Source organism: Schistocerca piceifrons, chromosome 2 (genome assembly GCF_021461385.2).
Source record: "Schistocerca piceifrons isolate TAMUIC-IGC-003096 chromosome 2, iqSchPice1.1, whole genome shotgun sequence".
NCBI lineage: Eukaryota > Metazoa > Arthropoda > Insecta > Orthoptera > Acrididae > Schistocerca > Schistocerca piceifrons.
The window spans coordinates 315589421-315613917 of NC_060139.1; the positions used below are offsets into that span (position 1 = coordinate 315589421).

Genomic DNA, 24497 nt, shown 5'->3' on the forward strand with positions numbered 1-24497 from the left:
TTTAGGTCTCCAATCTTCTTAATCTATTTTTGTTTTCAGGGTACCTCGCGTTGCAAAGCGCCTAATCAGCTTCATACATCTCTATTAAATTTGTAATTGTCAGTACAAACCAATTGCATTTACCGGCCATGTTTATAAACACACTACAGATGACAGAACGTTGCAGCAATGCTAGCGCTCCACGTCGTAACATGTCATATTGCAGTGAACAGAAGACAAGCGACTTTTATGATCAAATTTACAGCGAGGCCCTAGATTTGATCAAATTTATTTGACGACAGACGAGATTTGACAAAGTGTCCTATTACACCATCAAACTTCTCTGACAAAAATATTTGACATACCAAATTTGACAAAGAAATTTGATACAGTAATACAGGCCTAAGCGGTAAATCCGGTTTTTATTCCCGGTCCTGCGCAAATTTTCACTGTCGTAATTCCATTATACGAGGGCAGTTCAATAAGTAATGCAACACATTTTTTTATGAAACAGGGGTTGTTTTATTCAGCATTGAAATACACCAGGTTATTCCCCAATCTTTTAGCTACACAACACTATTGTTCAACGTAATCTCCATTCAATGCTACGGCCTTACGCCACCTTGAAATGAGGGCCTGTATGCCTGCACGGTACCATTCCACTGGTCGATGTCGGAGCCAACGTCGTACTGCATCAATAACTTCTTCATCATCCGCGTAGTGCCTCCCACGGATTCCTTCATTGGGCCAAACATATGGAAATCCGACGGTGCGAGATCGGGGCTGTAGGGTGCATGAGGAAGAACAGTCCACTGAAGTTTTGTGAGCTCCTCTCGGGTGCGAAGACTTGTGTGAGGTCTTGCGTTGTCATGAAGAATGAGAAGTTCGTTCAGATTTTTGTGCCTACGAACACGCTGAAGTCGTTTCTTCAATTTCTGAAGAGTAGCACAATACACTTCAAAGTTGATCGTTTGACCATGGGGAAGGACATCGAACAGAATAACCCCTTCAGCGTCCCAGAAGACTGTAACCATGACTTTACCGGCTGAGGGTATGGCTTTAAACCTTTTCTTGGTAGGGGAGTGGGTGTGGCGCCACTCCATTGATTGCCGTTTTGTTTCAGGTTTGAAGTGATGAACCCATGTTTCATCGCCTGTAACAATCTTTGACAAGAAATTGTGACCCTCAGCCACATGACGAGCAAGCAATTCCGCACAGATGGTTCTCCTTTGCTCTTTATGGTGTTCGGTTGGACAACGAGGGACCCAGCGGGAAGAAACCTTTGAATATCCCAACTGGTGAACAATTGTGACAGCACTACCAACAGAGATGTCAAGTTGAGCACTGAGTTGTTTGATGGTGATCCGTCGAACATCTCGAACGAGTGTGTTCGCACAGCTGTGCACGGCCGGCCCGCACGCGGGAGATCAGACAGTCTTGCTTGACCTTGCGGCGATGATGACACACGCTTTGCCCAACGACTCACCGTGCTTTTGTCCACTGCCAGATGACCGTAGACATTCTGCAAGCGCCTATGAATATCTGAGATGCCCTGGTTTTCCGCCAAAAGAAACTCGATCACTGCCCGTTGTTTGCAACGCACATCCGTTACAGACGCCATTTTAACAGCACCGTACAGCGCTGCCACCTGTCGGAAGTCAATGAAACTATACGAGACGAAGCGGGAATGTTTGAAAATATTCCACAAGAAATTTCCGGTTTTTTCAAGCAAAACTGGCCGAGAAAAAAAAGTGTTGCATTACTTATTGAACTGCCCTCGTACATCTGATGGCTGTCCATATTCGCAACTGCGAATACATTTCATCTATAGTTTTTATTGCCTTTGTTACACCTTACATGTTTGGCGTTACTCCATTTTCAAAGGATCCACAGTAAAATGCATATACAGGAGAAATATGTCATGACATCTAGTCAGTACACCATGACAAGTGAATGAAAGTAGCACATGACGAAATATATGACATACAATATCTTATGGATCAAAAAATAGCAAAAATGAACATATCCAATATACATAAATACATAGTGGGTTGCCTGTCTTAATGTCGTGAGATGTGAGTGGGAACTGATTAAAATGTACTCCCTAAAACCCTAAGGAAAGGAGTTTTCCAGATGGCACTCACTGCATGGCCGTTATGGCATATATTTTGGCATCACAAAAATAGTTTAATCATATGAAACTATATAGTCCTAGACACCTTTTGAAGTCTCAAACTTGTATGAAGCATACAGGATAATTCAGAAGGAATGTCACATAAATTGTGAGGCGATCCCACATGTCAAAATAAACTGTCAAAGTTCCATGAACATGTGTCCGATTTCCGATCTTTATGGAACTGGAGCGGATTGAAGACTACAAATATCTGTTTGTACTGTTCTCGGGTCTCCAGCCGGGTGCAGTCGTTTTCAAACCACGATATTTCGACAGCGTTCCTTGGCGTCATCTTCAGGTGATACCTGCAGACTGAGCGTCTCCGCTGAATCTCCTCCCCTTTATACTCTGATCGCACCCCACCCCTTCCCCCGCGTCATGCCGCACGCAGCGCTGCGTGGAGTGGTGGTGGGGAGGGGCGGGCTGCTGGCTGCTGGATGCGAACTGTGGACCATCAGATGTCCTGTGGCCTTCGTCGGTCGCGGAAGTCGCTCTGGGTCGGCGCTGTGCTTTTAGTTGGCCGAGTGTTGGGTCCCAGGCTTTGCTGAGGTTGAACCCGGCGTCTCTGTTGATCAGCCCATCAGCTACACGTATATCAATCGCCTTATTCAGAACACTGTCCCAAAAAGACGAGGCCTGCCGTAAAACTTCCGTTTTCGCGTACTCCATAGTATCTCCAGTATCCATGTAATGTTCCGCAACCGCATACTTTGTAAGCTACTTCGTTCAGTGTGCCTTCTGTGTTCCTGGCAGCTTTCTTCGATTGCCCGTACAGTTTGCCCGATGTATGCCTTACCGCATTTACACGGAATACGGTAAACACTCGGTTTGCGGAGCCTCAGGTCATATTTTACTGTACCTAGCAGAGCACGCGTTTTCGGAGGTGGGCGGAAGACACATTTTATGTTACACCGAGCCAGAATTCTGTCGATTTTGTTGGATACTTTGCCGGCGTAAGGCAGGTACGCCGTTCTCTTCTCGTCCTCTTCGTTCTCTCTCTGCTGGGCTTGTGCATTCTGCCTGAAAGCACGTCGAATTTGACTCTCGTTATATCCGTTCTTCATAAAACGTCCTTAAGGTGGTTAAGTTCTCCTTGTAGGCATTCCTCGTCCGATATTGCGCGGGCCCTGCGTACCAGTGTTTGCAGTACAGCCTCACGCTGTGAAGGATGATGGCAGCTGGTAGCGTGGAGATACAGATCAGTGTGGGTTTCTTTCCTGTATACACTGTGTCCCAAGGTGCCATCCGCTTTGCGCTTGACTAGGACGTACAGAAACTGGAGTTGACCATTCTCTTCCACCTCCAAGGTGAATTTGATGTTAGGATGCAGAGAATTCAGGTGTTGGATAAACTTTGAAGTTTTTCTCTTCCAGGTGGCCATATCACAAATGTGTCGTCAACATTTCTGTAAAAGCACATAGGCTTCAGTGCTGCAGTTTCCAGTGCTTTCTCTTCGAAGTCCTCCATAAACAAGTTTGCTACCACTGGTGACAGGGGACAACCAATGTCAATACCATCCGTTTGTTCGTAATAGTTTCCATCGAAGAGAAAGAATGTTGATGTGAGAACAAATTCGAAAAGATTAGTCATTGTCGGGTTGAATTTATCCCTAATCAAGACTACTCTGCTCAAAAGCGAGACCACATCGAAGCTCACCATGAGGTCCTGGTTACGGGGGCGCAGCTCCTGCAGCCATTGAATGAAATGTACAGAATTCCTGATGTGATGCTGACATTTACCGACATGAGGGCTTAATTCCGCCGTTAAATACACTCCTGGAAATGGAAAAAAGAACACATTGACACCGGTGTGTCAGACCCACCATACTTGCTCCGGACACTGCGAGAGGGCTGTACAAGCAATGATCACACGCACGGCACAGCGGACACACCAGGAACCGCGGTGTTGGCTGTCGAATGGCGCTAGCTGCCCAGCATTTGTGCACCGCCGCCGTCAGTGTCAGCCAGTTTGCCGTGGCATACGGAGCTCCATCGCAGTCTTTAACACTGCTAGCATGCCGCGACAGCGTGGACGTGAACCGTATGTGCAGTTGACGGACTTTGAGCGAGGGCGTATAGTGGGCATGCGGGAGGCCGGGTGGACGTACCGCCGAATTGCTCAACACGTGGGGCGTGAGGTCTCCACAGTACATCGATGTTGTCGCCAGTGGTCGGCGGAAGGTGCACGTGCCCGTCGACCTGGGACCGGACCGCAGCGACGCACGGATGAACGCCAAGACCGTAGGATCCTACGCAGTGCCGTAGGGGACCGCACCGCCACTTCCCAGCAAATTAGGGACACTGTTGCTCCTGGGGCATCGGCGAGGACCATTCGCAACCGTCTCCATGAAGCTGGGCTACGGTCCCGCACACCGTTAGGCCGTCTTCCGCTCACGCCCCAACATCGTGCAGCCCGCCTCCAGTGGTGTCGCGACAGGCGTGAATGGAGGGACGAATGGAGACGTGTCGTCTTCAGCGATGAGAGTCGCTTCTGCCTTGGTGCCAATGATGGTCGTATGCGTGTTTGGCGCAGTGCAGGTGAGCGCCACAATCAGGACTGCATACGACCGAGGCACACAGGGCCAACACCCGGCATCATGGTGTGGGGAGCGATCTCCTACACTGGCCGTACACCACTGGTGATCGTCGAGGGGACACTGAATAGTGCACGGTACATCCAAACCGTCATCGAACCCATCGTTCTACCATTCCTAGACCAGCAAGGGAACTTGCTGTTCCAACAGGACAATGCACGTCCGCATGTATCCCGTGCCACCCAACGTGCTCTAGAAGGTGTAAGTCAACTACCCTGGCCAGCAAGATCTCCGGATCTGTCCCCCATTGAGCATGTTTGAGACTGGATGAAGCGTCGTCTCACGCGGTCTGCACGTCCAGCACGAACGCTGGTCCAACTGAGGCGCCAGGTGGAAATGGCATGGCAAGCCATTCCACAGGACTACATCCAGCATCTCTACGATCGTCTCCATGGGAGAATAGCAGCCTGCATTGCTGCGAAAGGTGGATATACACTGTACTAGTGCCGACATTGTGCATGCTCTGTTGCCTGTGTCTATGTGCCTGTGGTTCTGTCAGTGTGATCATGTGATGTATCTGACCCCAGGAATGTGTCAATAAAGTTTCCCCTTCCTGGGACAATGAATTCACGGTGTTCTTATTTCAATTTCCAGGAGTGTATTTGGCTAGCTGGTACGATGGAGCGCCTATTTGCCTGCCGAAGGAAATCTTCAAGAAGCTCCGACCTCGAGCTGCTGCACCCCCCAAGGCTCTATGGGTTACCAAAGGTGCACAAAAAGGATGTTCCTTTGCGCCCTATCGTCATCAACATAGATACTATAGATAGATATGAAATAATATAACAAATAAATAAAAATATGTCATGAAATCAGCATTACTAACAAAACATACTTTTTGATTCTTAGGTGTAGCCTTGCGACGGCACACATATACTAGGGAAGTCATACGGTTTTAAGTATAGCCTCGAAAAATAAAGGCACTTGATTAATTCTTCTTTGATTTATTGCTATATATGCGTAGTCATCCTACACATCGAAATAGGCTGCCGTAGCACGTCGTTTGATGAACCAAACAAAATGACACCGCCCACTGAAGAAGAGCACTATAGTGGGCTAATTCGTTCTCCGTATTTGAAGGAGAACAACGCTTTAACAATCAATACTGAGTTGGGAAGTATACGGCGATAACGCAGCATCATATGAGACTTTGATTAGGTAGCAAGATCACTTGATCTGAACCCATATAACTTTTGACTTTGGGGATATCTAAAGGAATGGGTTTACTAGGGACACGTTCTGTCTCCACCTGATTTGAAGACCAATATAAAGGAACACTTTGCTATTTGGTCAAATATATCTAAATCACAAGGAACTAAGTGGCACTGAAGAACAGGCAAGTGCAATAGAAGAAAAGGCATGGGGCTCGAAGACCAGCTTATTACAATTGACGCGACAGTGAAGAAAGTGAAAATAAGTCATGGACAAGTTTTCAAAAGCTCACACGACAATATGAGTATAACAAAGATCGCGCTCGGCTGTTTTCCAGAACTCGTCGCGCCTATTCAAAATTTAGGCCGAACCGAGGCAGCAGCGGAAATGTTGCAGCTGTGTCAGCCGAATTTATATGATTTATTTAGTCGCCTGATCAACATCGAGTACGATCCCTGGAGAAAGAAGGAAAGTAAGTTGCGGAAGATATGGTTTGGCAAAGGCGAAGACCCAACCATCTTCAGGCAACGTGTTGTTGGAGACTACCATCGTGCGTTGCTATGATGGTCGTAAAGGGCAAACCGCCACAGGAGCACACTACCAGAACTCTACTAACAGGGTTACCGCTTTTGCTCCACGACAGCGTGCCGAGCTCATTTTGTACCGGATGGACTCACACACGCTGCTTCACTGGAGTATCAATTATTGCCTCACATCCCGAACTGTCCCGACAGCATACACAGTGACTTCGTCCTCTTCCCCAGGTCGAGCAACGAGTGCGTGGTAGCCATTTCCAGAATGGCGACAAGATGACTTCCGAGGGAGAACGTTTTTCCTAAACATCCAAAATACAGGCTCCTACAACTAACGCCTCTGCCAAGTCATCCATCTTCTGCATCTACATCTACATGGTTACTCTGCAATTCACACTTAAGTGCCTCGCAGAGGGTTCATCGAACTATTTCCATACTACTTCTCAACCAATCGACTCTCGAATGGCGCATGGGAAAAAGGAACACCTAAATCTTTCCGTTCGACTCTGATTTCTCTTATTTTATTATGATGATCATTTCTCCCTACATAGGTGGGTGTCAACAAAAGATTTTCGCACTCGGAAGAGAAAGATGATGATTGAAATTTCGTAAATAGATCTTGCCGCAAAGAAAACCGCCTTTTTCTCAGTGACTGCCACCCCAATTCGCGTATCATATCAGTGACACTCTCACCCCTCACGAAACTAGCTGCCCTTCTTTGCACTTCTTCGATGTCCTCCGTCAATCCTACCTGGTAGGGATCCCATACCACGCAGCAATATTCCAGCAGAGGACGGACAAGTGTAATAATGTAGGCTATCTCTTTAGTGGGTTTGTCGCATCTTCTAAGTGTTCTGCCAACAAAGCGTAGTCTTTGTTTCGCCTTCCCCACAATACTATCTATGTGGTCTTTCCAATTTAAGTTGCCCGTAATAGCAATTCTTAGGTATTAGGTCGAGTTGACAGCCCTCAGATTTGTGCGATGTATCGTATACCCAAAATTTATCGGATTTCTTTTAGTACCCGTGTGGATGACCTCGCACTTTTCTTTGTTTAGTGCTAATTGCCACTTTTAGCACCATACAGAAATTCTCTCTAGATAATTTTGTAATTGGAATTGATCGTCTGATAATTTTACTAGACGGTAAATTACAGCGTCATCTGCAAACAATCTAAGGGGTCTACTCAGATTATCACCTAGATCATTTATGTAAATCAAGAACAGCAGAGGGCCTATGACACCACCTTGCGGAACTTGATGATTTACTGTCTATCACTACGAACTGTGACCTCTCGGAGAGGAAATCACGTATCCAGTCACACAACTGAGACGATACTCCAGTGCACGCAATTTGATTAATAATCGCTTGTGAGGAACGGTATCAAAAACCTTATGGAAATCTAGGAATATGGAATCGATCTGAGATCCCTTGACGACAGCGCTCATTACTTCATGTGAATAAAGAGCTAGCTGTGTTGCACAAGAGCGATATTTTCTGAATCCGTGTTGGTTATGTATCAATAAGTCATTTTTTTTCAAAGTGATTAATAATGTTCGAGTACAGTATATGCTCCAAAATGCTCGCTATAATGACCTTGTGTTCACTAATCCTTGTATCCGTCATGACGCTCTCTATTAGAACAGGATAATTTGTGGCTAAGAGGTCAAGTGTATTTCCGCAACCATTTACAATTCGTGTGGACTCATGAACTAATTGTCCAAAGTAATCCTCAGAGAAAGCATTTAGTACAATTTCGGAAGGTGTTTTCTGTCTTCCACCGGCTTTGAACATGTATTTTCGCCAACAAATCGAGGGTAGATTGAAGTCTCCACCAATTACAACTGTATGAGTGGGGTACTTATTTGTAATGAGATTCAAGTTTTCTTTGAAGAGTTCAGATATTATATCATCTGAGTCGGGGGGGTCGGTAGAAGGAGCCAATTATTATTTTGGTACGGATGTTGAGTATAACCCCTACCCATAGTAATTCGTAGGAACTATATATTTCATCTTCACTACAAGATAAACTATTACCAACAGACACACACACACACACCACCACCTACTTTATTTAATCTATCCTTTCTGAACACGGTTTGCGCTTCTGTAAAAAATTCGGCAGAATTTATCTCCGGCTTTAGTCAGCTTTCTGGTCCCATAACGATTTCAGCTTCAGTGCTTTCTATCGGCGCTTGAAGCTCTGGTACTTTTCCAACACAGCTACGAAAATTTACAGCTACAATACCGACTGTTGCTTGGTCGATTCTCGTCGTTTCTTTGCCCTGTACCCTTTGAGACTGGAGCCATTTTTTATCTTTCCCAAGACTGTCTAACCTAAAAACCGCCCAGTCCACGCCACACAGCCCCTGCTACCCGTGTAGCCGCCTCCTGTGTGTAGTGGACACCTGACCTATTTAGCGGAATCCGAAACCCCACCACACTATGGCGTAAGTCGAGGAATGTGCAGCCTATACGGTCGCAGAACCGTCTGAGCCTCTGCTACAGACCCTCCACTCGGCTCTGTACCAAAGGTCCGCAATCGGTCCTATCGACGGTGCTGCAGATGGTGAGCTCTGCCTTCATCTCGCTAGGAAGACTGGCAGTCTTCACCAACTCAGATAGCCGCCGGAAACCAGAGAGAATCTCTTCCGATCCATAGCGACACACATCATTAGTGCCGACATGAGCCACCACCTGCAGTTGACAGCACCCTGTACCCTTCATGGCACCCGGAAGGACCCTTTCCACATCTTGGATGACTCCCCCCCCCCCCCCCCCCCCCCCCGGTATGCACGCGGAGTGCACTTTGGCTTTCTTCCCTTCCTTAGCTACCATATCCCTAAGGGGCTCCATCACCTGCCTAACTTTGGAGCTCTCAATGACAAGCAATCCCACCCTCTGCGCTTGTCCGGACCTCTCAGGAAGATGGGAAATATGTGTCGTATTGAGGGGTGAATATGTAGAGAGGGAGCTGACACCACCACTAAGTTTCGCGGCCTCAGCCTTACGACTGGCCCTGGCGTGGTGTACTCACCGCGTCAGTCTTGTAGTAGTAGAGGCAGTTGTCGCGCTTGAGGGAGAACCAGCGGCGCACCCAGGTGGTGCCGCCCGCGCCGCCCAGCCGCCACAGGAAGCCCGAGTAGAGCGCCTTGCCCGCGCCAGGCTCGCGCAGCACCGGCGTCAGCACGTTGGCCGTGCGGGCCACGCCCAGCTTCAGCGTCTCAGAGCCTGCCGCACACAAGCCGCATCAGACAGACAGGTAAACAGCCAGCGGGAGAAGGGAACTGGAGGCGCATGCATCCAAAGGGAGGGACAAACAAAGAGCCAAAGTCCCACCTATCTCATTCACGATCACCAACAAAGGAATAAGCAGTGTTCATCCTAATAACAGACCGGTGAAACATGTCACTTGACAGCTAGCGTATGGTTGACAATGGATTGCAATAGCTGCCACCGAACACGCCCACAACACCGAAATACATTGTGTAAATGAAAGCTACACTACTGGCCATTAAAACTGCTACACCAAGGAGAAATGCAGATGATAAACGGGTATTCATTGGACAAATATATTATACTAGAACTGACATATGATTACATTTTCACGCAATTTGGGTGCATAGATCCTGAGAAATCAGTACCCAGAACAAACACCTCTGGCTGTAATAACGGCCTTGATACGCCTCGGCATTGAGTCAAACAGAGCGTGGATGGCGTGTACAGGTACAACTGCCCATGCAGCTTCAACACGATACCACAGTTCATCGAGAGTAGTGACTGGTGTATTGTGACGAGCCAGTTGCTCGGCCACCATTGACCAGACGTTTTCAATTGGCCAGAGATCTGGAGAACGTACTGGCCAGGGCAGCGGTCGAACATTTTCTGTATTCAGAAAGGCCCGTACAGGGCCTGCTACATGCGGTCTTGCATTATCCTGCTGAAATGTAGGGTTTCGCACGAATCGAATGAAGGGTAGAGCCACGGGCCGTAACACATCTGAAATGTAACGTCCACTGTTCAAAGTGCCGTCAATGCGAACAAGAGGTGACCGAGACGTGTAACCAATGGCACCCCATACCATCACGCCGGGTGATACGCCAGTATGGCGATGACGAATACACGCTTCCAACGTGCGTTCATCGCGATGTCGACAAACACAGGTGCGACCATCATGATGGTGTAAACAGAACCTGGATTCATCCGAAAAATGACGTTTTGCCAATCGTGCACCCAGGTTCGTCGTTGAGTATACCATCGCAGGCGCTCCTGTCTGTGATGCAGCGTCAGGGGTAACTGCAGCCATGGTCTCCGAGCTGATAGTCCATGCTGCTGCAAATGTCGTCGATCTGTTTGTGCAGATGGTTGTTGTCTTGGAAACGTCCCCATCTGTTGACTCAGGGATCGAGACGTGGCTGCACGATTCGTTACAGCCATGCGGATAAGATGTCTGTGATCTCGACTGCTAGTGATACGAGGCCGTTGGGATCCAGCACGGCGTTCCGTATTTACCCTCCTGAACCCACGTCTTCCATATTCTGCTAACAGTCATTGGATCTCGACCAACGCGAGCAGCAATGTCACGATAGATAAACCCAATCACGATAGTCTACAATCCGACCTTTATCAAAGTCGGAAACGTGATGGTACGCATTTCTCCTCCTTACACGAGGCATCACAACAACGTTTCAGCAGGCAACGCCGGTCAACTGCTGTTTGTGTATGAGAAATCGGTTGGATACTTTCCTCATGTCAGCATGTTGTAGGTGTCGCCACCGGCGCCAACCTTGTGTGAATGTTCTGAAAAACTAATCATTTGCATATCACAGCATCTTCTTCCTGTCTGTTAGATTTCGCGTCTGTACCACGTCATCTTCGTGGTGTAGCAATTTTAATGGCCAGTAGTGTACAATAAACGTTTTTACGTTAAGTGCAACAAAGTACCTTTTTGCTAACAATGGAGAGAACGACGACGGAGACTAAGCGTTTGACAGTATACGAAACTGGGAAATAAAAACACCCAATGTTAATGACAATATCTATGAAAAGTCGTTCCAAATTGTTACCGTAATACCTGCACGTAAAACGTCGTATAATAATGTAAACGTAAGCATACCAGAGAACACGCTATCCACACTCATAGAAAGAAATAAAGCAAAACATGCACAGCCTACTCGATTGCAGAGAGAAAGAATTAATTCTGTATACATTTACACTCACCAATTTACGATGTCAACAGCGCAATTCCATCCAGTTCTCCTCCAGTATCATCGGAATCGGTGCCAAAACCGTTGTCTTGGTCATCATCATCCTCATCATCATTAAGAGAAATCATTAATTGTTCGTTTCCATTTATAATGCCGTCTATAATCTGTGCTTATGGTCTACTTTTTACCTCCATGAGGTGGCGTCTACGGTAGCAAGATCTTCACGTACCAGTCCTTCCACTTCTGTTATAGTAAAAATCTTATTGTTACTTCTCATGTACGCCTTGAATTCACTCCAAACCAATTCAATTGTATTAAAACGGCAGTCATAAGGCGGTAGCCTAATTACCAAGTGACCCTGTTTGCTTGCAATTTCATCTACAACGTATTTAGGCGTCACAGGCTTATTTTGCCGTTTTACGAGCGAGTATAAAAGCAGCTTAGTCATGCTCGTGGCCGCAGCAATGTCTCTCGCCTGCAACCACTGCACCATAGTTTCTTTACGGTCACTAGTGGTGGGAGTTTTACCTAAAATCACGGAATGGTATGGTGCATTGTCCATCACAAACACTGTCTGAAAACTAAACTGGAGCAACAAATTTTTAAACCACTGTAGAAACTGTGGGTGGTCCATATCATCATGATAGTCACCAGTTTTTTTAGATCGGAAAACTCAAAGTTCTTCAGGCACAAAGCCGTTTGAAGATCCTGCATGGGGCACAATCTGGATCCTATTCCTGTTGGCTGATGACCGTTGTTATTCGGAGTATCATCTGTCCAGCATTTCTCAACTGATTCTCCAGCGTTGACCCAGGCTTCGTCTAACCATATAACTGAATGTATGTCCTTTCCTACAATTTTGTGTAAGAAAATGGTACGAACTGCAACGACTTGAGCTTTTTCAAGTAACAGTTTTCGTCCATCTAACTTTTTAAAACGGAAGCCCCTGTTTTTTAATATCAACTTCTTTTCCCCCCTGAGAAAAGTTCACTTTCTTTTAAAGAAATTAGCAGCTTCGCTATTTTGGTGTATTCTTTCCTTTTATAGTATCCGTATATGTGGTGACGAATTGCATCGGATTGAAAAGAATCAGTATCTGTAACAGGACGACGCTGCTTTTTTTTTCTTGCCCGGAGTACTGAAAAACACACTGTTTCTCTCATAGGGGCTTTCTTCCACACTGTTTACTTCACTATCTTGTACGTCTTGAAGTAGCACCCCTTTCCTTATAGCTGTTCTTTCACTGAGTCCTAGAGTTTTCGAGGTACGCTCTAAAACTTTATCGGCAGGAATCGACGCATGCCCATGAGCAGAAAAAAATTCTTTTTGTTGCTCGTAAAACTCACGCGTCCTTCGTAGCAATACCGAAGTCTGACTATTTAATGGCACTCCACGGCGCAACGGATTGTCGCTTGGTGAACTACATCGTTTTGATGACATTGTATAACAACCAAAAACTGTAATCGATGCGGTAACACAACACAACAGCAGGCGTTCGCGCACTGATATACAATGTTTACACGGAAGCCGGCAACGTGGTAGCGTCGACGCCGGAACCGGCTTTTGTTCGGTGCTGTTATTGGTTCAGTAGACGCGGCGCCTCCCGTTCCTCACTTGTTTGTTTGTTATACTACCAACTCTTACGGCGCTTGGGGAGTGACCTTGAAGTGACATGTTTCAGCGGCCTGGGTATAGTTTTCTGGACTCTGTGAGCTATTGTAGACTATCGATGATGGATTGGGTGGACAAATAAGTACTGCAGTCTATTGAAGATTAGAAATGTCAAAAATTCCAGGTGCCAAATCTCAGGAGAATCAAAAAAACAATGTATAGCATATTCTATGTAACTTACTTGTATACAAAAAACTGAGAAGGTATTCTGATAGCATCAAATTGTGCTACTCGCCTCATCATTGCGAAGAATAAGAGACAAATTCGAAAAACAGCGGAAAAGTGCTCCTGCCGGGGCACAAAAAAAGGCAGATAAGCTCCTGTGATAAACACTCTGAAAAGTGAGGTACCCACTGCCGCATTCTGTCTTCCTCACCTTTAGAAAATCTTCCCAAAATTTTGGCATGTCAACATATTTGATCTGCTTTTAACATGCAGCTCACCTCTCACACCAACAAACCCTCCAAACTGTAACTCACTCCGCCCAAAGTCCATCGCTGCAAGTCGCTCATACCCATCTACTACCACTTGCCTATTCTCACTCACTCATTCAGCCCCACTCATCGCCGTTATTCCTTCGTGACCCTCCGACACTGTCTCTTGTCTCACAGCTAGAGTCTCCTTCGATCTATCATACTACTACTATCACTGTCATTTTCTAGTTCTTTCTCACGGTCACTATTTCTCTCTTCGTCGTTGTCATCATTATAGACTCTCTGCCTCTTATTATCACTGGCTCTCACCAAGTACCACTTTCTCCTTGTCTTTATTCTCTTCCCACTGGCATTATCTCCTTCACTTTCTTCCCAGCACTGTTCTGTCACTGTCAACTACGTTCCACAGGCAATGTGTTCCTCTTTTTCTCTCACCTTGCTCTTTCTATACCACAACCACCGTCAAATATCTTCCAGTATTTATTACCTTTTCTTCTCTTTCGCACTGCCAGTGTTTCCTTCTCTCTCAGCATAAAAAAGCGCGAGTATGTTCGCATACTGAGGACGGTTGAATGAGGCACCTGGTACCCCACTTTTCAGTCAGAGTCTTTTAAACAGCAGCATATTCGCCTTTTTTATATGCTCAGAGAAAATATGTTTCCACTATTCCATGCTTTCCCTTGCCACAGCAGGGCATGTCACTCATATAGAAAGAATTTTAAGGATCAGTAAAATTTTGATAATTGTACTTTTAGAAGAACAGTCCAGATTACAGAAATCACGTTTATTGGTGACCAATTTCAGTCCAAAGGCGGGCCATCTTCAGATTGTACTCCAAAGTTGAGTTGAGGAGGGGGATCTTCGGACCATGAACTGCAGAACCCTCCAGATGATGTCAACTGCACACGTGGAGGTTTCTATAGTTGCTGCTCCGTGGATCCGTCTCCAACACTGGAATACGATCTGAAGATGGCTCGCCTCTGGCCTGCTCACCAATAAGTGTGATTTATGCGATCTAGATTGTTTTTCTAAGAACAGTTGTGAACATCGATCTCTGTTTCTACCAGAAAGTTTCCTAAAATTTTGATACTTTGCTTCTGTGAAACTGAAATAACGCAAAAGTAGTTTTACACGTCACACCAATTTTTATGTGTACGAAAATTTTGCATTTGTTTCAGTACTAAAACATGGAGTTATCAGAACCCTTTCAATGGCAACGGAGACACTTCACACCATATGTCTCCGTTCTAAGTCATTTTGTAAACTAAGTTTTCGCCTCACTCCGGATGTTACGCGCGTTGTTTATGTGCAGAAGTAGGGTAACTTTGAAACTCTCCATCTCGGAAACGGGTAAACGTATCACTAAAATTTCCAAGGTTGTTCGACATCGGGATCTTAGGTATATATCGTAAAAATTTCAGCCATTTTCTGTGCACAGCTGAGGAATCAGTGGTTTTTGCACGAAAAAAGATGGTAAAACTCCTTTTTTTGAGGTTTTCTGAGGAACTGCCCGTGAAGTAATGGTACCTCCATAATTAACTCAAGCTCCGCCGTAGATCGCACCAGCCGCAAAAAAAAAAAAAAAAAAAAAACCATTTTCTTCATTTGCCTTAGCAGAAGCAAGTGTCTAATACCCGTACTTTGACCCTGTTCTGTAGGATAGTGACACTAAGACGGTCCTTTTGTTGGGTATGTAAACGATCCTCAGCCTAAGGGTTATCCAAAGCACTTGAGCAAAAAAATGGTTCAAATGGCTCTGAGCACTATGGGACTTAACTACTGTGGTCATCAGTCCCCTAGAACTTAGAACTACTTAAACGTAACTAACCTAAGGACATCACACACATCCATGCCCGAGGCAGGATTCGAACCAGCGACCGTAGCAGTCGCGCGGTTCCGGACTGCGCGCCTAGAACCGCTAGACCACCGCGGCCGGCAGCACTTGAGCCTATCTTTCTACCACCAACAGAATCCGAGGTATGAGCGCCTTTTGGGAAATAGCACAAAGCACATACTGTTGCATGCGCACCGATAAATGATTGAGCAACAATATCCTACTAGGGAATCGACTGATTATAAGTACCAGTAAGAAAGTTTTTACATTAATATTGGGACGCTACGTTTTTGTTTGTGATAATAATAGTATAAAAATACTTTATATAAATACTTAATAAATGTTTTAACTGCCAGGACTAAATTAAACTAAACTCAGTCCGAATAGGCCTCGGAAGGCCCAGTGGTACCGACCGACTTCCGCGTCATCCTCGACGACAGGGGTGACTGGATAAACACGTATGGTCAGCACGCCGCTCCGTGACCGGAGCCGCTACTTCTCAGTCAAGTAGCTCCTCAGTTGGCGCCACAGGGACTGAGTGCACCCCGCTTGCCAACAGCACTCGTCAGCCCGTCGACAGCCCGAACGATCACCCATCCGATTGCTAGCCAAGTAAAACAGGCTTCGGTGATCTGACGCAAAGTGGTGTGACCACTGAGGCAGGGCCGTTTACACGTTAGGACTGTAGCCAAAAAAAACTGCTTCTAATATCTTCGAAATTTTTTACAAGACAGCAACAAAATTAAATTCAAGAAACATTCTTTCAGTATTGACTCAAAATTTTTAAAACTTTGTATGTTTGAAATCGGTTTGTTCATTTACTAAATCGTGGTGATAATCATAAGTCCGTAAGTATATTTCCAATTCTTCCAAAGCATTCATGATTCAACCTTTTGGGATTTTGTGCAGTATTAGTAGTGCGTTTTCAATGTTTTCAACTTCCTCTTTCTAATTTTTGCAGTGTGTAAAGAAGGTGGATTGATTGTTATTTGTTTGTCTCGTGTATTCTCTGAATCTGAAGATGAAATTTCTTTCCGTCTGTTCTACATCTACATACCAAGAAACTATATGGGAGAACTATTCGCTAAAATAAACGCCCCAATAAAAAATACAAACGTGAAATTAGCTTTCAAAACAACAAATAATAGTAGCAAAAAACTACGTTCAGGAAAAGCCACACTCCCGAAGTACTTAAACTCTAGAATTTACAAAATTAACTGCAATAATTGCACAAAATTTTATGCAGAAATGATTCATAAAATGGGAAATACGTTAAATTGGCAAAAATACGGAAAATATTTATAGAAATGATACTATAAAATATTTTGTAATACAGTTTCATTTATTTTATCTTTTCAAAATACTTTCTGCAACACTGAACGCGTATATCATGCTTTATTTACTCATCGACTCATTTTTCGGCTGTGGCAGATCTGGGAGTATTCATTGTACCATCACGACGTGGGTCAGTAATCCTCAAGAAGAAGTTATGTGGCTATAGGGAAACTGATCACGAAATTTGAGGTCTGCTGTAACTAAATACACTACTGGCCATTAAAATTGTTACAACACGAAGATGACGTGCTACAGACGCAAAATTTAACCGACAGGAAGAAGATGCTATGATATGCAAATGATTAGCTTTTCAATGCATTCACACAAGGTTGGCACCGGTGGCGACACCTACAACGTGCTGAGATGAGAAAAGTTTCTAACCGATTTCTCATACACAAACAGCAGTTGACCGGCGTTGCCTGGTCAGACGTTGTTGTGATGCCTCGTGTAAGGAGGAGAAATGCGTACCATCACGTGTCCGACTTTGATAAAGGTCGTATTGTAGCCTATCGCGATTGCGATTTATCGTATCGCGACATTGCTGCTCGCGTTGGTCGAGATCCAATGACTGTCAGCAGAATACGGAATACTTGGGTTCAGGAGAGTGATACGGAACGCCGTGCTGGATCCCAACTGCCTCGTATCACTAGCAGTCGAGATGACAGGCATCTTATCCGCATTGCTGTAACGGATCGCGCAGCCACGTCTCGATCCCTGAGTCAACAAATGGGGACGTTTGCAAGACAACAACCATCTGCACAAACAGTTCGACGACGTTTGCAGCAGCATGGACTATCAGCTCGGAGACCATGGCTGCGGTTACCCTTGACGCTGCATCACAGACAGGAGCGCCTTCGATGGTGTACTCAACTACGAACCTGGGTGCACGATTGGCAAAACGTCATTCTTTCGGATGAATCCAGGTTCTGTTTACACCATCATGATGGTCGCATCCGTGTTTGGCGACATCGCGGTGAACGCACATTGGAAGCATGTCTTCGCCATACTGGCGTATCACCCGGCGTGATGGTATGGTGTGCCATTGGTTACCCGTCTCGGTCACCTCTTGTTCGCATTGACGGCACTTTGAACAGTCGACGTTACATTTCAGATGTTTTACGACCCGTGGCTGTACCCTTCATTCGGTCCCTGCGAAAGCCTACATTTCAGCAGGATAAAGCACTACCGCATGTAGCAGGTCCTGTACGGGCCTTTCTGAATACAGAAAATGTTCGACTGCTGCCCTGGCCAGTACATCCTCCAGATCTGTCACCAATTGAAAACGTCTGGTCAATGGTGGCCGAGCAACTGGCTCGTCACAATACGCCAGTCACTACTCTTGATGAACTGTGGTATCGTGTTGTTGCTGCATGGGCAGCTGTACTTGTACACGTCATCCAAGCTCTGTTTTGACACAATGCCCAGGCGTATCAAGGCCATTATTACGGCCAGAGGTGTTTGTTCTGGGTACTGGTTTCTCAGGATCTATGCACCCAAATTGCGTGAAATTGTAATCACATGTCAGTTCTAGTATGATATATTTGTCCAATGAATACCCGTTTATCGTCTGCATTTCTTCTTGGTGTAGCAATTTTAACGGCCAGTGCTTTACCGACTGAGCTATCCGTGCACGACTGATGATCCCACGATCCCCCACCCCTCCTTCACAACTTTACGTCCGCCAATACTTCGTTTCCAGCCTTCCAAACTTCACAGCAGTTCTCTTGCAGCCCTTGTCGGTCTATCACTTCTGGAAGAAAGAATATTGTGGAGAGACGGCTTAGCCACAGCCGGTGGATTTGTTTACAGAATGTATCTTTCACTGTACTGCGGTGTGTGTGCTGATTTGAGGTTCCCTCACAGATTGAAACTTTGCGCTGGGCCGGAACTCGAACCTGGAACCTTTGCCTTTAGCGTAAAGTCAGTAAATCATTCTGTCTTTTTCTTTTCCTTGTTTTTCTAGAGAACTGTGTGAATTGTATGTTACAGAGATTTCCCTAGCTAGTTGGCTTGTCCACAACGAAAATTCTCACTCTGAACAGAGCTTTTTTTGTTGGCTTTATAGAGCAGGCAGGCACAGAGACAGCAGACAAACGCACCGCACACTGACCTGCGTGCGCCAGCTTGACGACCTCTGAGTGGGAGGCGTCGAGCACGTCGTGGCCGTTGACGGTGATGACGATGTCGCCCACCTCCAGCCCCGACGACTCGGCAGGGGTGTCGGGCTCGATGGCGGACACCACCACCGGCTTGGAGCCGTGGATGCGGAAGCCGAACTCCCCGGACTGCCGCCGCACTACCACCGTCTTGTCGCAGTCTGGAACAGCGCAGCGTAAACCTCCAGCATCCGTATGTGTTCTCTGGTACGCGTTCTCCGTTGTATTGGGACGAGCTGCCGCCGAATCTCACCTCTTGTAGCCCGGAGGCTCACAAGCAGAATACCTTGTGTAAAAACTATATTTGGATTTCTAGAGCAGATCCACATGATACAAGGTAAAGCACAGAAAAACGATTACAAAACAGCGCTTGAGAGAGAAAATTGTAGCCCAATTGGGAATTATCAAAAATGTTGACAAATGTTCAAATTGTGTGAATTTCTAAGGGACCAAACGATTGAGGTCATCGGTTCCTAGACTTACACACAACTAACTTACTCTAAGAACAACACACACACCCATGCCCGAGGGAGGACTCTAACCTCCGGCGGGAGGAGCCGCGCAATCCGTGACATGGCGCCCTAGACCGCGCGGCCACTCCGCGCGGCAAAAAGTTGCTGACAGTATAGTAATACGAAAAAAGGTTAAATATTGGGTTAATTCATACTACCAGTAAGAATCAGGCTACCAAATGCTCCAATAACATCTGTACTCAGTGGAACCAAATCGAAGAAGCTGTTCAAAAAATGGCTCTGAGCACTATGGGACTTAACATCTGAGGTCATCAGTCCCCTAGACATAGAACTACTTAACTCTAACTAACCTAAGGACATCACACACATCCGTGCCCGAGGCAGGATTCGAACCTGCGACCGTAGGAGCAGCGCGGTTCCGGACTGAAGCGCCTAGAACCGTTCGGCTACAGCGCCGGCAAGAAGCTGTGAATGGGATCCTTCTGACTGAGATGTTTAGCGTCAAGTCCACAGTTCACTGCGGTAAATGTCTATGTATAAACGTAGGTGCTGACTGCTACAGAAATCGAGAGGCAGATGTCAACGGCTGTATCCACGGGGCACAGAGGCTCCATGCGGTAGAGCAGTCAGCGGCGTTGCCTGCACAGCAGATTTATGTGACGAGACGACACTATAGTTCCGGTTCGGTGTACGGAGAGAGCACTATTTTGCTGCTCCTGTCAAATAAACGACTAGAGCTTTGCTTAGAAACCTGTCGCTTGCCAAGTATTTAGGGAGGTCGCACGACCCGACGACAGCAGAGCGAAGTGGAGAGGCAGCTGGAGTCCAACTGGAGAGTCAGCGAATCTACTTCCGACACCAACGCCTTGCCAGCTAGTACGACGAGCACCACCACTCGTCTTCAACGGCCACCGGACGCCCACCAGATACATTGATCAACGACTGGAGTGAGAACATCTTGGAAGTCTAACTTAACCTGATTCGACACAAAACGATTACTAGTGAAAATTTTGGCTAACATCGGTGCTCTGAAGAAGAGCATTAAGTATTGTATACTGGGTGTCCCAGGAGAGACGGCCAATATTCAGGGATATGATAGGAAATCTCATTCGAATCAAAGCTCATGGGCTCTAAAAGGCATACCTTAAAAGCTATAAGCTTGGCCGCATGGTATTGATGGCCGGGAGTCACCACTTGGGGAAGTTCGGTGGCCGAGTTGCACGTCTTTTCAGTTGGCGCCACATTGAGCGATTTGCGTGTCGATGATGATGAAATGATGATGAGGACATACAGCGCCCAGTCATCGAGCAGCGAAAATCTCTTACCCGGCCGGCAATAGAACCCGCGCCCGCTGCATGCCAGTCAAAAGTGCTGACCTCTCACCTGAGGGGGCGGACACTGAACAAGTACTCGTAGCTCTGAAGGTATGCATTTTAGAGTCCATATTTACTACACAATTTTTTCTTGTTACGATCCATACTATCTATGGAAAGTAAAGAGCTTGCACTAGAAGTGATATGTTTCACAGTATCGAAGCAGAAAAAGTGCTCATAGCTCTTAAGGTATCAGCTTTAGAGCCCACGTTTACTAGACTTCTTTGCTTCTATTGATCGTCCCTGTCATATCCTCTGAAACTGACCATTCCTCCTGAGACACCCTGTATACTTCGTCAGTAATAAATGTTGTGAACTTCTGCTCAGACGTGATTTAATAATTTTATGCGTGGTCAATGCAGCACCAGCCTGACACATTTCCACGCGTGGTGAGGAGCCTACACGTCTGGAACGGACGACAAGAGAAGAGTAGCAGTCGGACTCGACAATTCTTGGCCATTATCAAAGCAGAGTAACTCGTATGGAGTGTTACCGTGCTCGCCGTTATTTCAGGTCGCCATCAAGATCTATTCACTTATGTCAGTTCGTTGTGACTTCATTGCTTTCGCGTAGTAATATGGTTGTATTAATTCGAAGTGATGTGTTGAAAGATATTGACACAATATCTTTGACGCTAAACAAGTTGTCCTTGAACGTTTTCGAAAATATTTTTGTTCCTGTAGCGTGTGTTTCATGTTTTTCCAATGAGTTCTTTATATATTGCTCAAAGCTACACCCTGCAGCAGTTTACTTTTTCACAAGTGACTTAAAGTGTTGCGTATCCGGTTTGGTCCATAAACCAGTACATTTCTATATTTTTAGTTTTTACCCTCATTTACTGAGAATGCTTTTCTTTGTAATATTTTACTACCCATATATCTTGGATTATACAAAACACACAGTTTTAAAAAAGCAAAAACTGCGGAACACTTTTAATTTCTGTCATGACATGTACGAAGTCGTGCAGAAAAGTAATGCCTTCAATTTTTTTATTCTGTTATCAATATCGGTTGTGGTATTACACGTCAGGCATATTATTCGGTTGACTTTCTCGCTTCGCTGACGCAGTCCGCCGGTAGAGGGCTCCGAATTGCAGCGTATAACATGGAGGTGTGTAACGTAACTTGTCGGTGGGTGCTGTAATCGAGTTTCTAACTGTAGACAACCTCCAATTGAAATACATAGAAGAATAAAAGCTGGTGGGGCGATGATTATATCGACATCAGTAATGTGACAGAAGACGAAAACTGGGCTCACTGTTTTGACCCCGAAAACAAGAAGCATCAATGGAGATCCGCCACAAAGGATCACCGACGCCAGAAAAGATCAATACCATTCCATCAGCAGACAAAGTTATGCTCACAGTGTTCTGGAATGTTTAATATGTGATGCATTTGGAATTCATGCCTAAAAGATCCACCATAAACTCTGCAATGTACTGCGAAACCCTCAGAAAAGTGAGAGCACGAATTCCACACATGGAGCACACTCGCCGTCAGCATGAAAATGCCATACCTCACACGAGCGCTGCGACGTCTGCAATAATCCGATACCTCGGGTTAATTGCCACTGATCGTCCTCCATACAGTCCCATCTGGACCCATTCGGTTTTCATCTGTTTCCAAACCTTAAAGACGTTTTTGAGGACTTCTCTTTGATAGTGATGAAGCAGTGCAGGCCGAGGTGAGCGTTTGGTTCCGTCGACAAAGTCAAACATTCTACAGTGACGGTATCAACAAACTGGTCTCTTGTTAGGAGAAATGTGCTCGCTGCCAGAGTGACTGCAGTGGGAAATAAATGTGTAGACATCAAGAATAAAGATGGAGAATGTTAAGTTTGTTAGTTTGTTTTATTTAAAAAGCAGTAACAGTTTTCAAATGAAAAATTCGGAGGCATAAATGTTCAGCACGCCCTCGTATGTTTCTAATAGTTTTACTCTTTTTGTTTCATCCATTTTCACTCGTAAAGCATCATTATCACGAATCATTACGAAAACATATTTACCGAAATATAAGATGGCAGGGGTAAAATACAGGGAGCGAAAGGCTATTTACAATTTGTGCAGAAACCAGATGGCAGTTATAAGAGTCCAGGGGCATGTAGGGGAAGCAGTGGTTGGGAAGGGAGTGAGACATGGTTGTAGCCTATTCCCGATGTCACTCAATCTGTATATTGACCAAGCAGTAAAGGAAATAAAAGAAAAATTTATAGTAGGATGCCGATGACATTGTAATTCTGTCACAGGCAGCAAAAGACCTGGAAGAGCAGCTGAACAGAATGGACAGTGTCTTGAAAGGAGGATATAAGATGAAAATCAACAGAAGAAAAACGAGGATAATGGAATGTAGTCGAATTAAATCGGTTGATGCTGAGGGAATTAGATTAGGAAATAAGACACTTAAAGTAGTAAATGAGTTTTGCTATTTCGGGAGCAAAATAACTGATGATGGTCGAAGTAGAGAGGATATCAAATGTAGTCTGGCAATGGCAAGGAAAGAGTTTCTGAAGAAAAGAAATTTGTTAACGAGTATAGATTTAAGAGTCAGGAAGTCGTTTCTGAAACTATTTGTATGGAGTGTAGCCATGTATGGAAGTGAAACATGGATGATAAATAGTTTGGACACGAATAGAATAGAAGCTTTCTAAATGTGGTGCTACAGAAGAATGCTGAAGATTAGATGGGTAGATCACATAACTAATGAGGAGGTATTGAATAGAATAGAGGAGAAGAGAAATTTATGGCACAACTTGAATAGAAGAAGTGATCGGTTGGTAGAACACATTCTGAGGCATCAAGGGATCACCAGTTTAGTATTGGAGGGCAGCGTGGTGGGTAAAAATCGTAGAGGGAGACCAAGAGATGAATACACTAAGCAGATTCAGAAGGATGTAGGGTGCAGTAGGTACTGGGAGATGAAGAAGCTTGCACAGGATAGAGTAGCATGGAGAGCTGCATCATACCAGTCTCTGGACTCAAGACCACAACAACAACAATTCGAATTTTAGGGTGGATATATTTATTGGGACTTAAAATATGGCGTATTTCCAATGTATAAGATCATTTTAAATCTCGCTGTCGTTCGATAATTTACAATATAACGAAAGCATTCATACAGAAAACTTTCAGCGCTGACAATATGTCGACAATGTCAGAGATTTCATTTAGAAATGACTATCGATCACTAGTTACGTACATCTAATACACATTTAGTTCTGTCTGCATAATGTGGATCGATGTACAGGGTAAAGGGTTATCATCACTGAAAGGTTATAATCGAATAAGGTAGTAGCCGAGAGGCCTAAGAGGTTGAGAGATCATATTTCTGAACAGCTCTGGCACGGACTATAGTTTGCTGGATTCGTAACGACACTGTTCGCTTTGCTACAGGCAGTTATAGCTGGATTTCAGTTTGTGTCGTAGTTAGTGAAATCAATAAAGTATTAAGAGAATGACAAAGCAAGAAGTTTTGTTTTGAATACCTACTTGAACGTATTTATTCTTAGATGCTCTGGACGCTATAAAACGGGTGTGATGTCAGACCGCAGACTGAGTGGGTTACGCGAACAGCTGGCAGCAGCCACGTCGCC

General features: G+C 45.3%; 1 protein-coding gene across 1 annotated transcript in view; it reads right to left on the reverse strand.

The window, feature by feature from the left end:
- Positions 1-24497, reverse strand: part of LOC124775355 — a 442958-nt gene that overhangs the window by 26746 nt on the left and 391715 nt on the right. Inside the window, exons 28-30 of the mRNA XM_047250186.1 lie at positions 19018-19224; positions 13191-13193; positions 9464-9657 (exon numbers count right to left, since the gene is read on the reverse strand). Of these exons, the coding sequence (XP_047106142.1) occupies positions 9464-9657; positions 13191-13193; positions 19018-19224 (404 nt within the window). The remainder of the gene's footprint in view (positions 1-9463; positions 9658-13190; positions 13194-19017; positions 19225-24497) is intronic.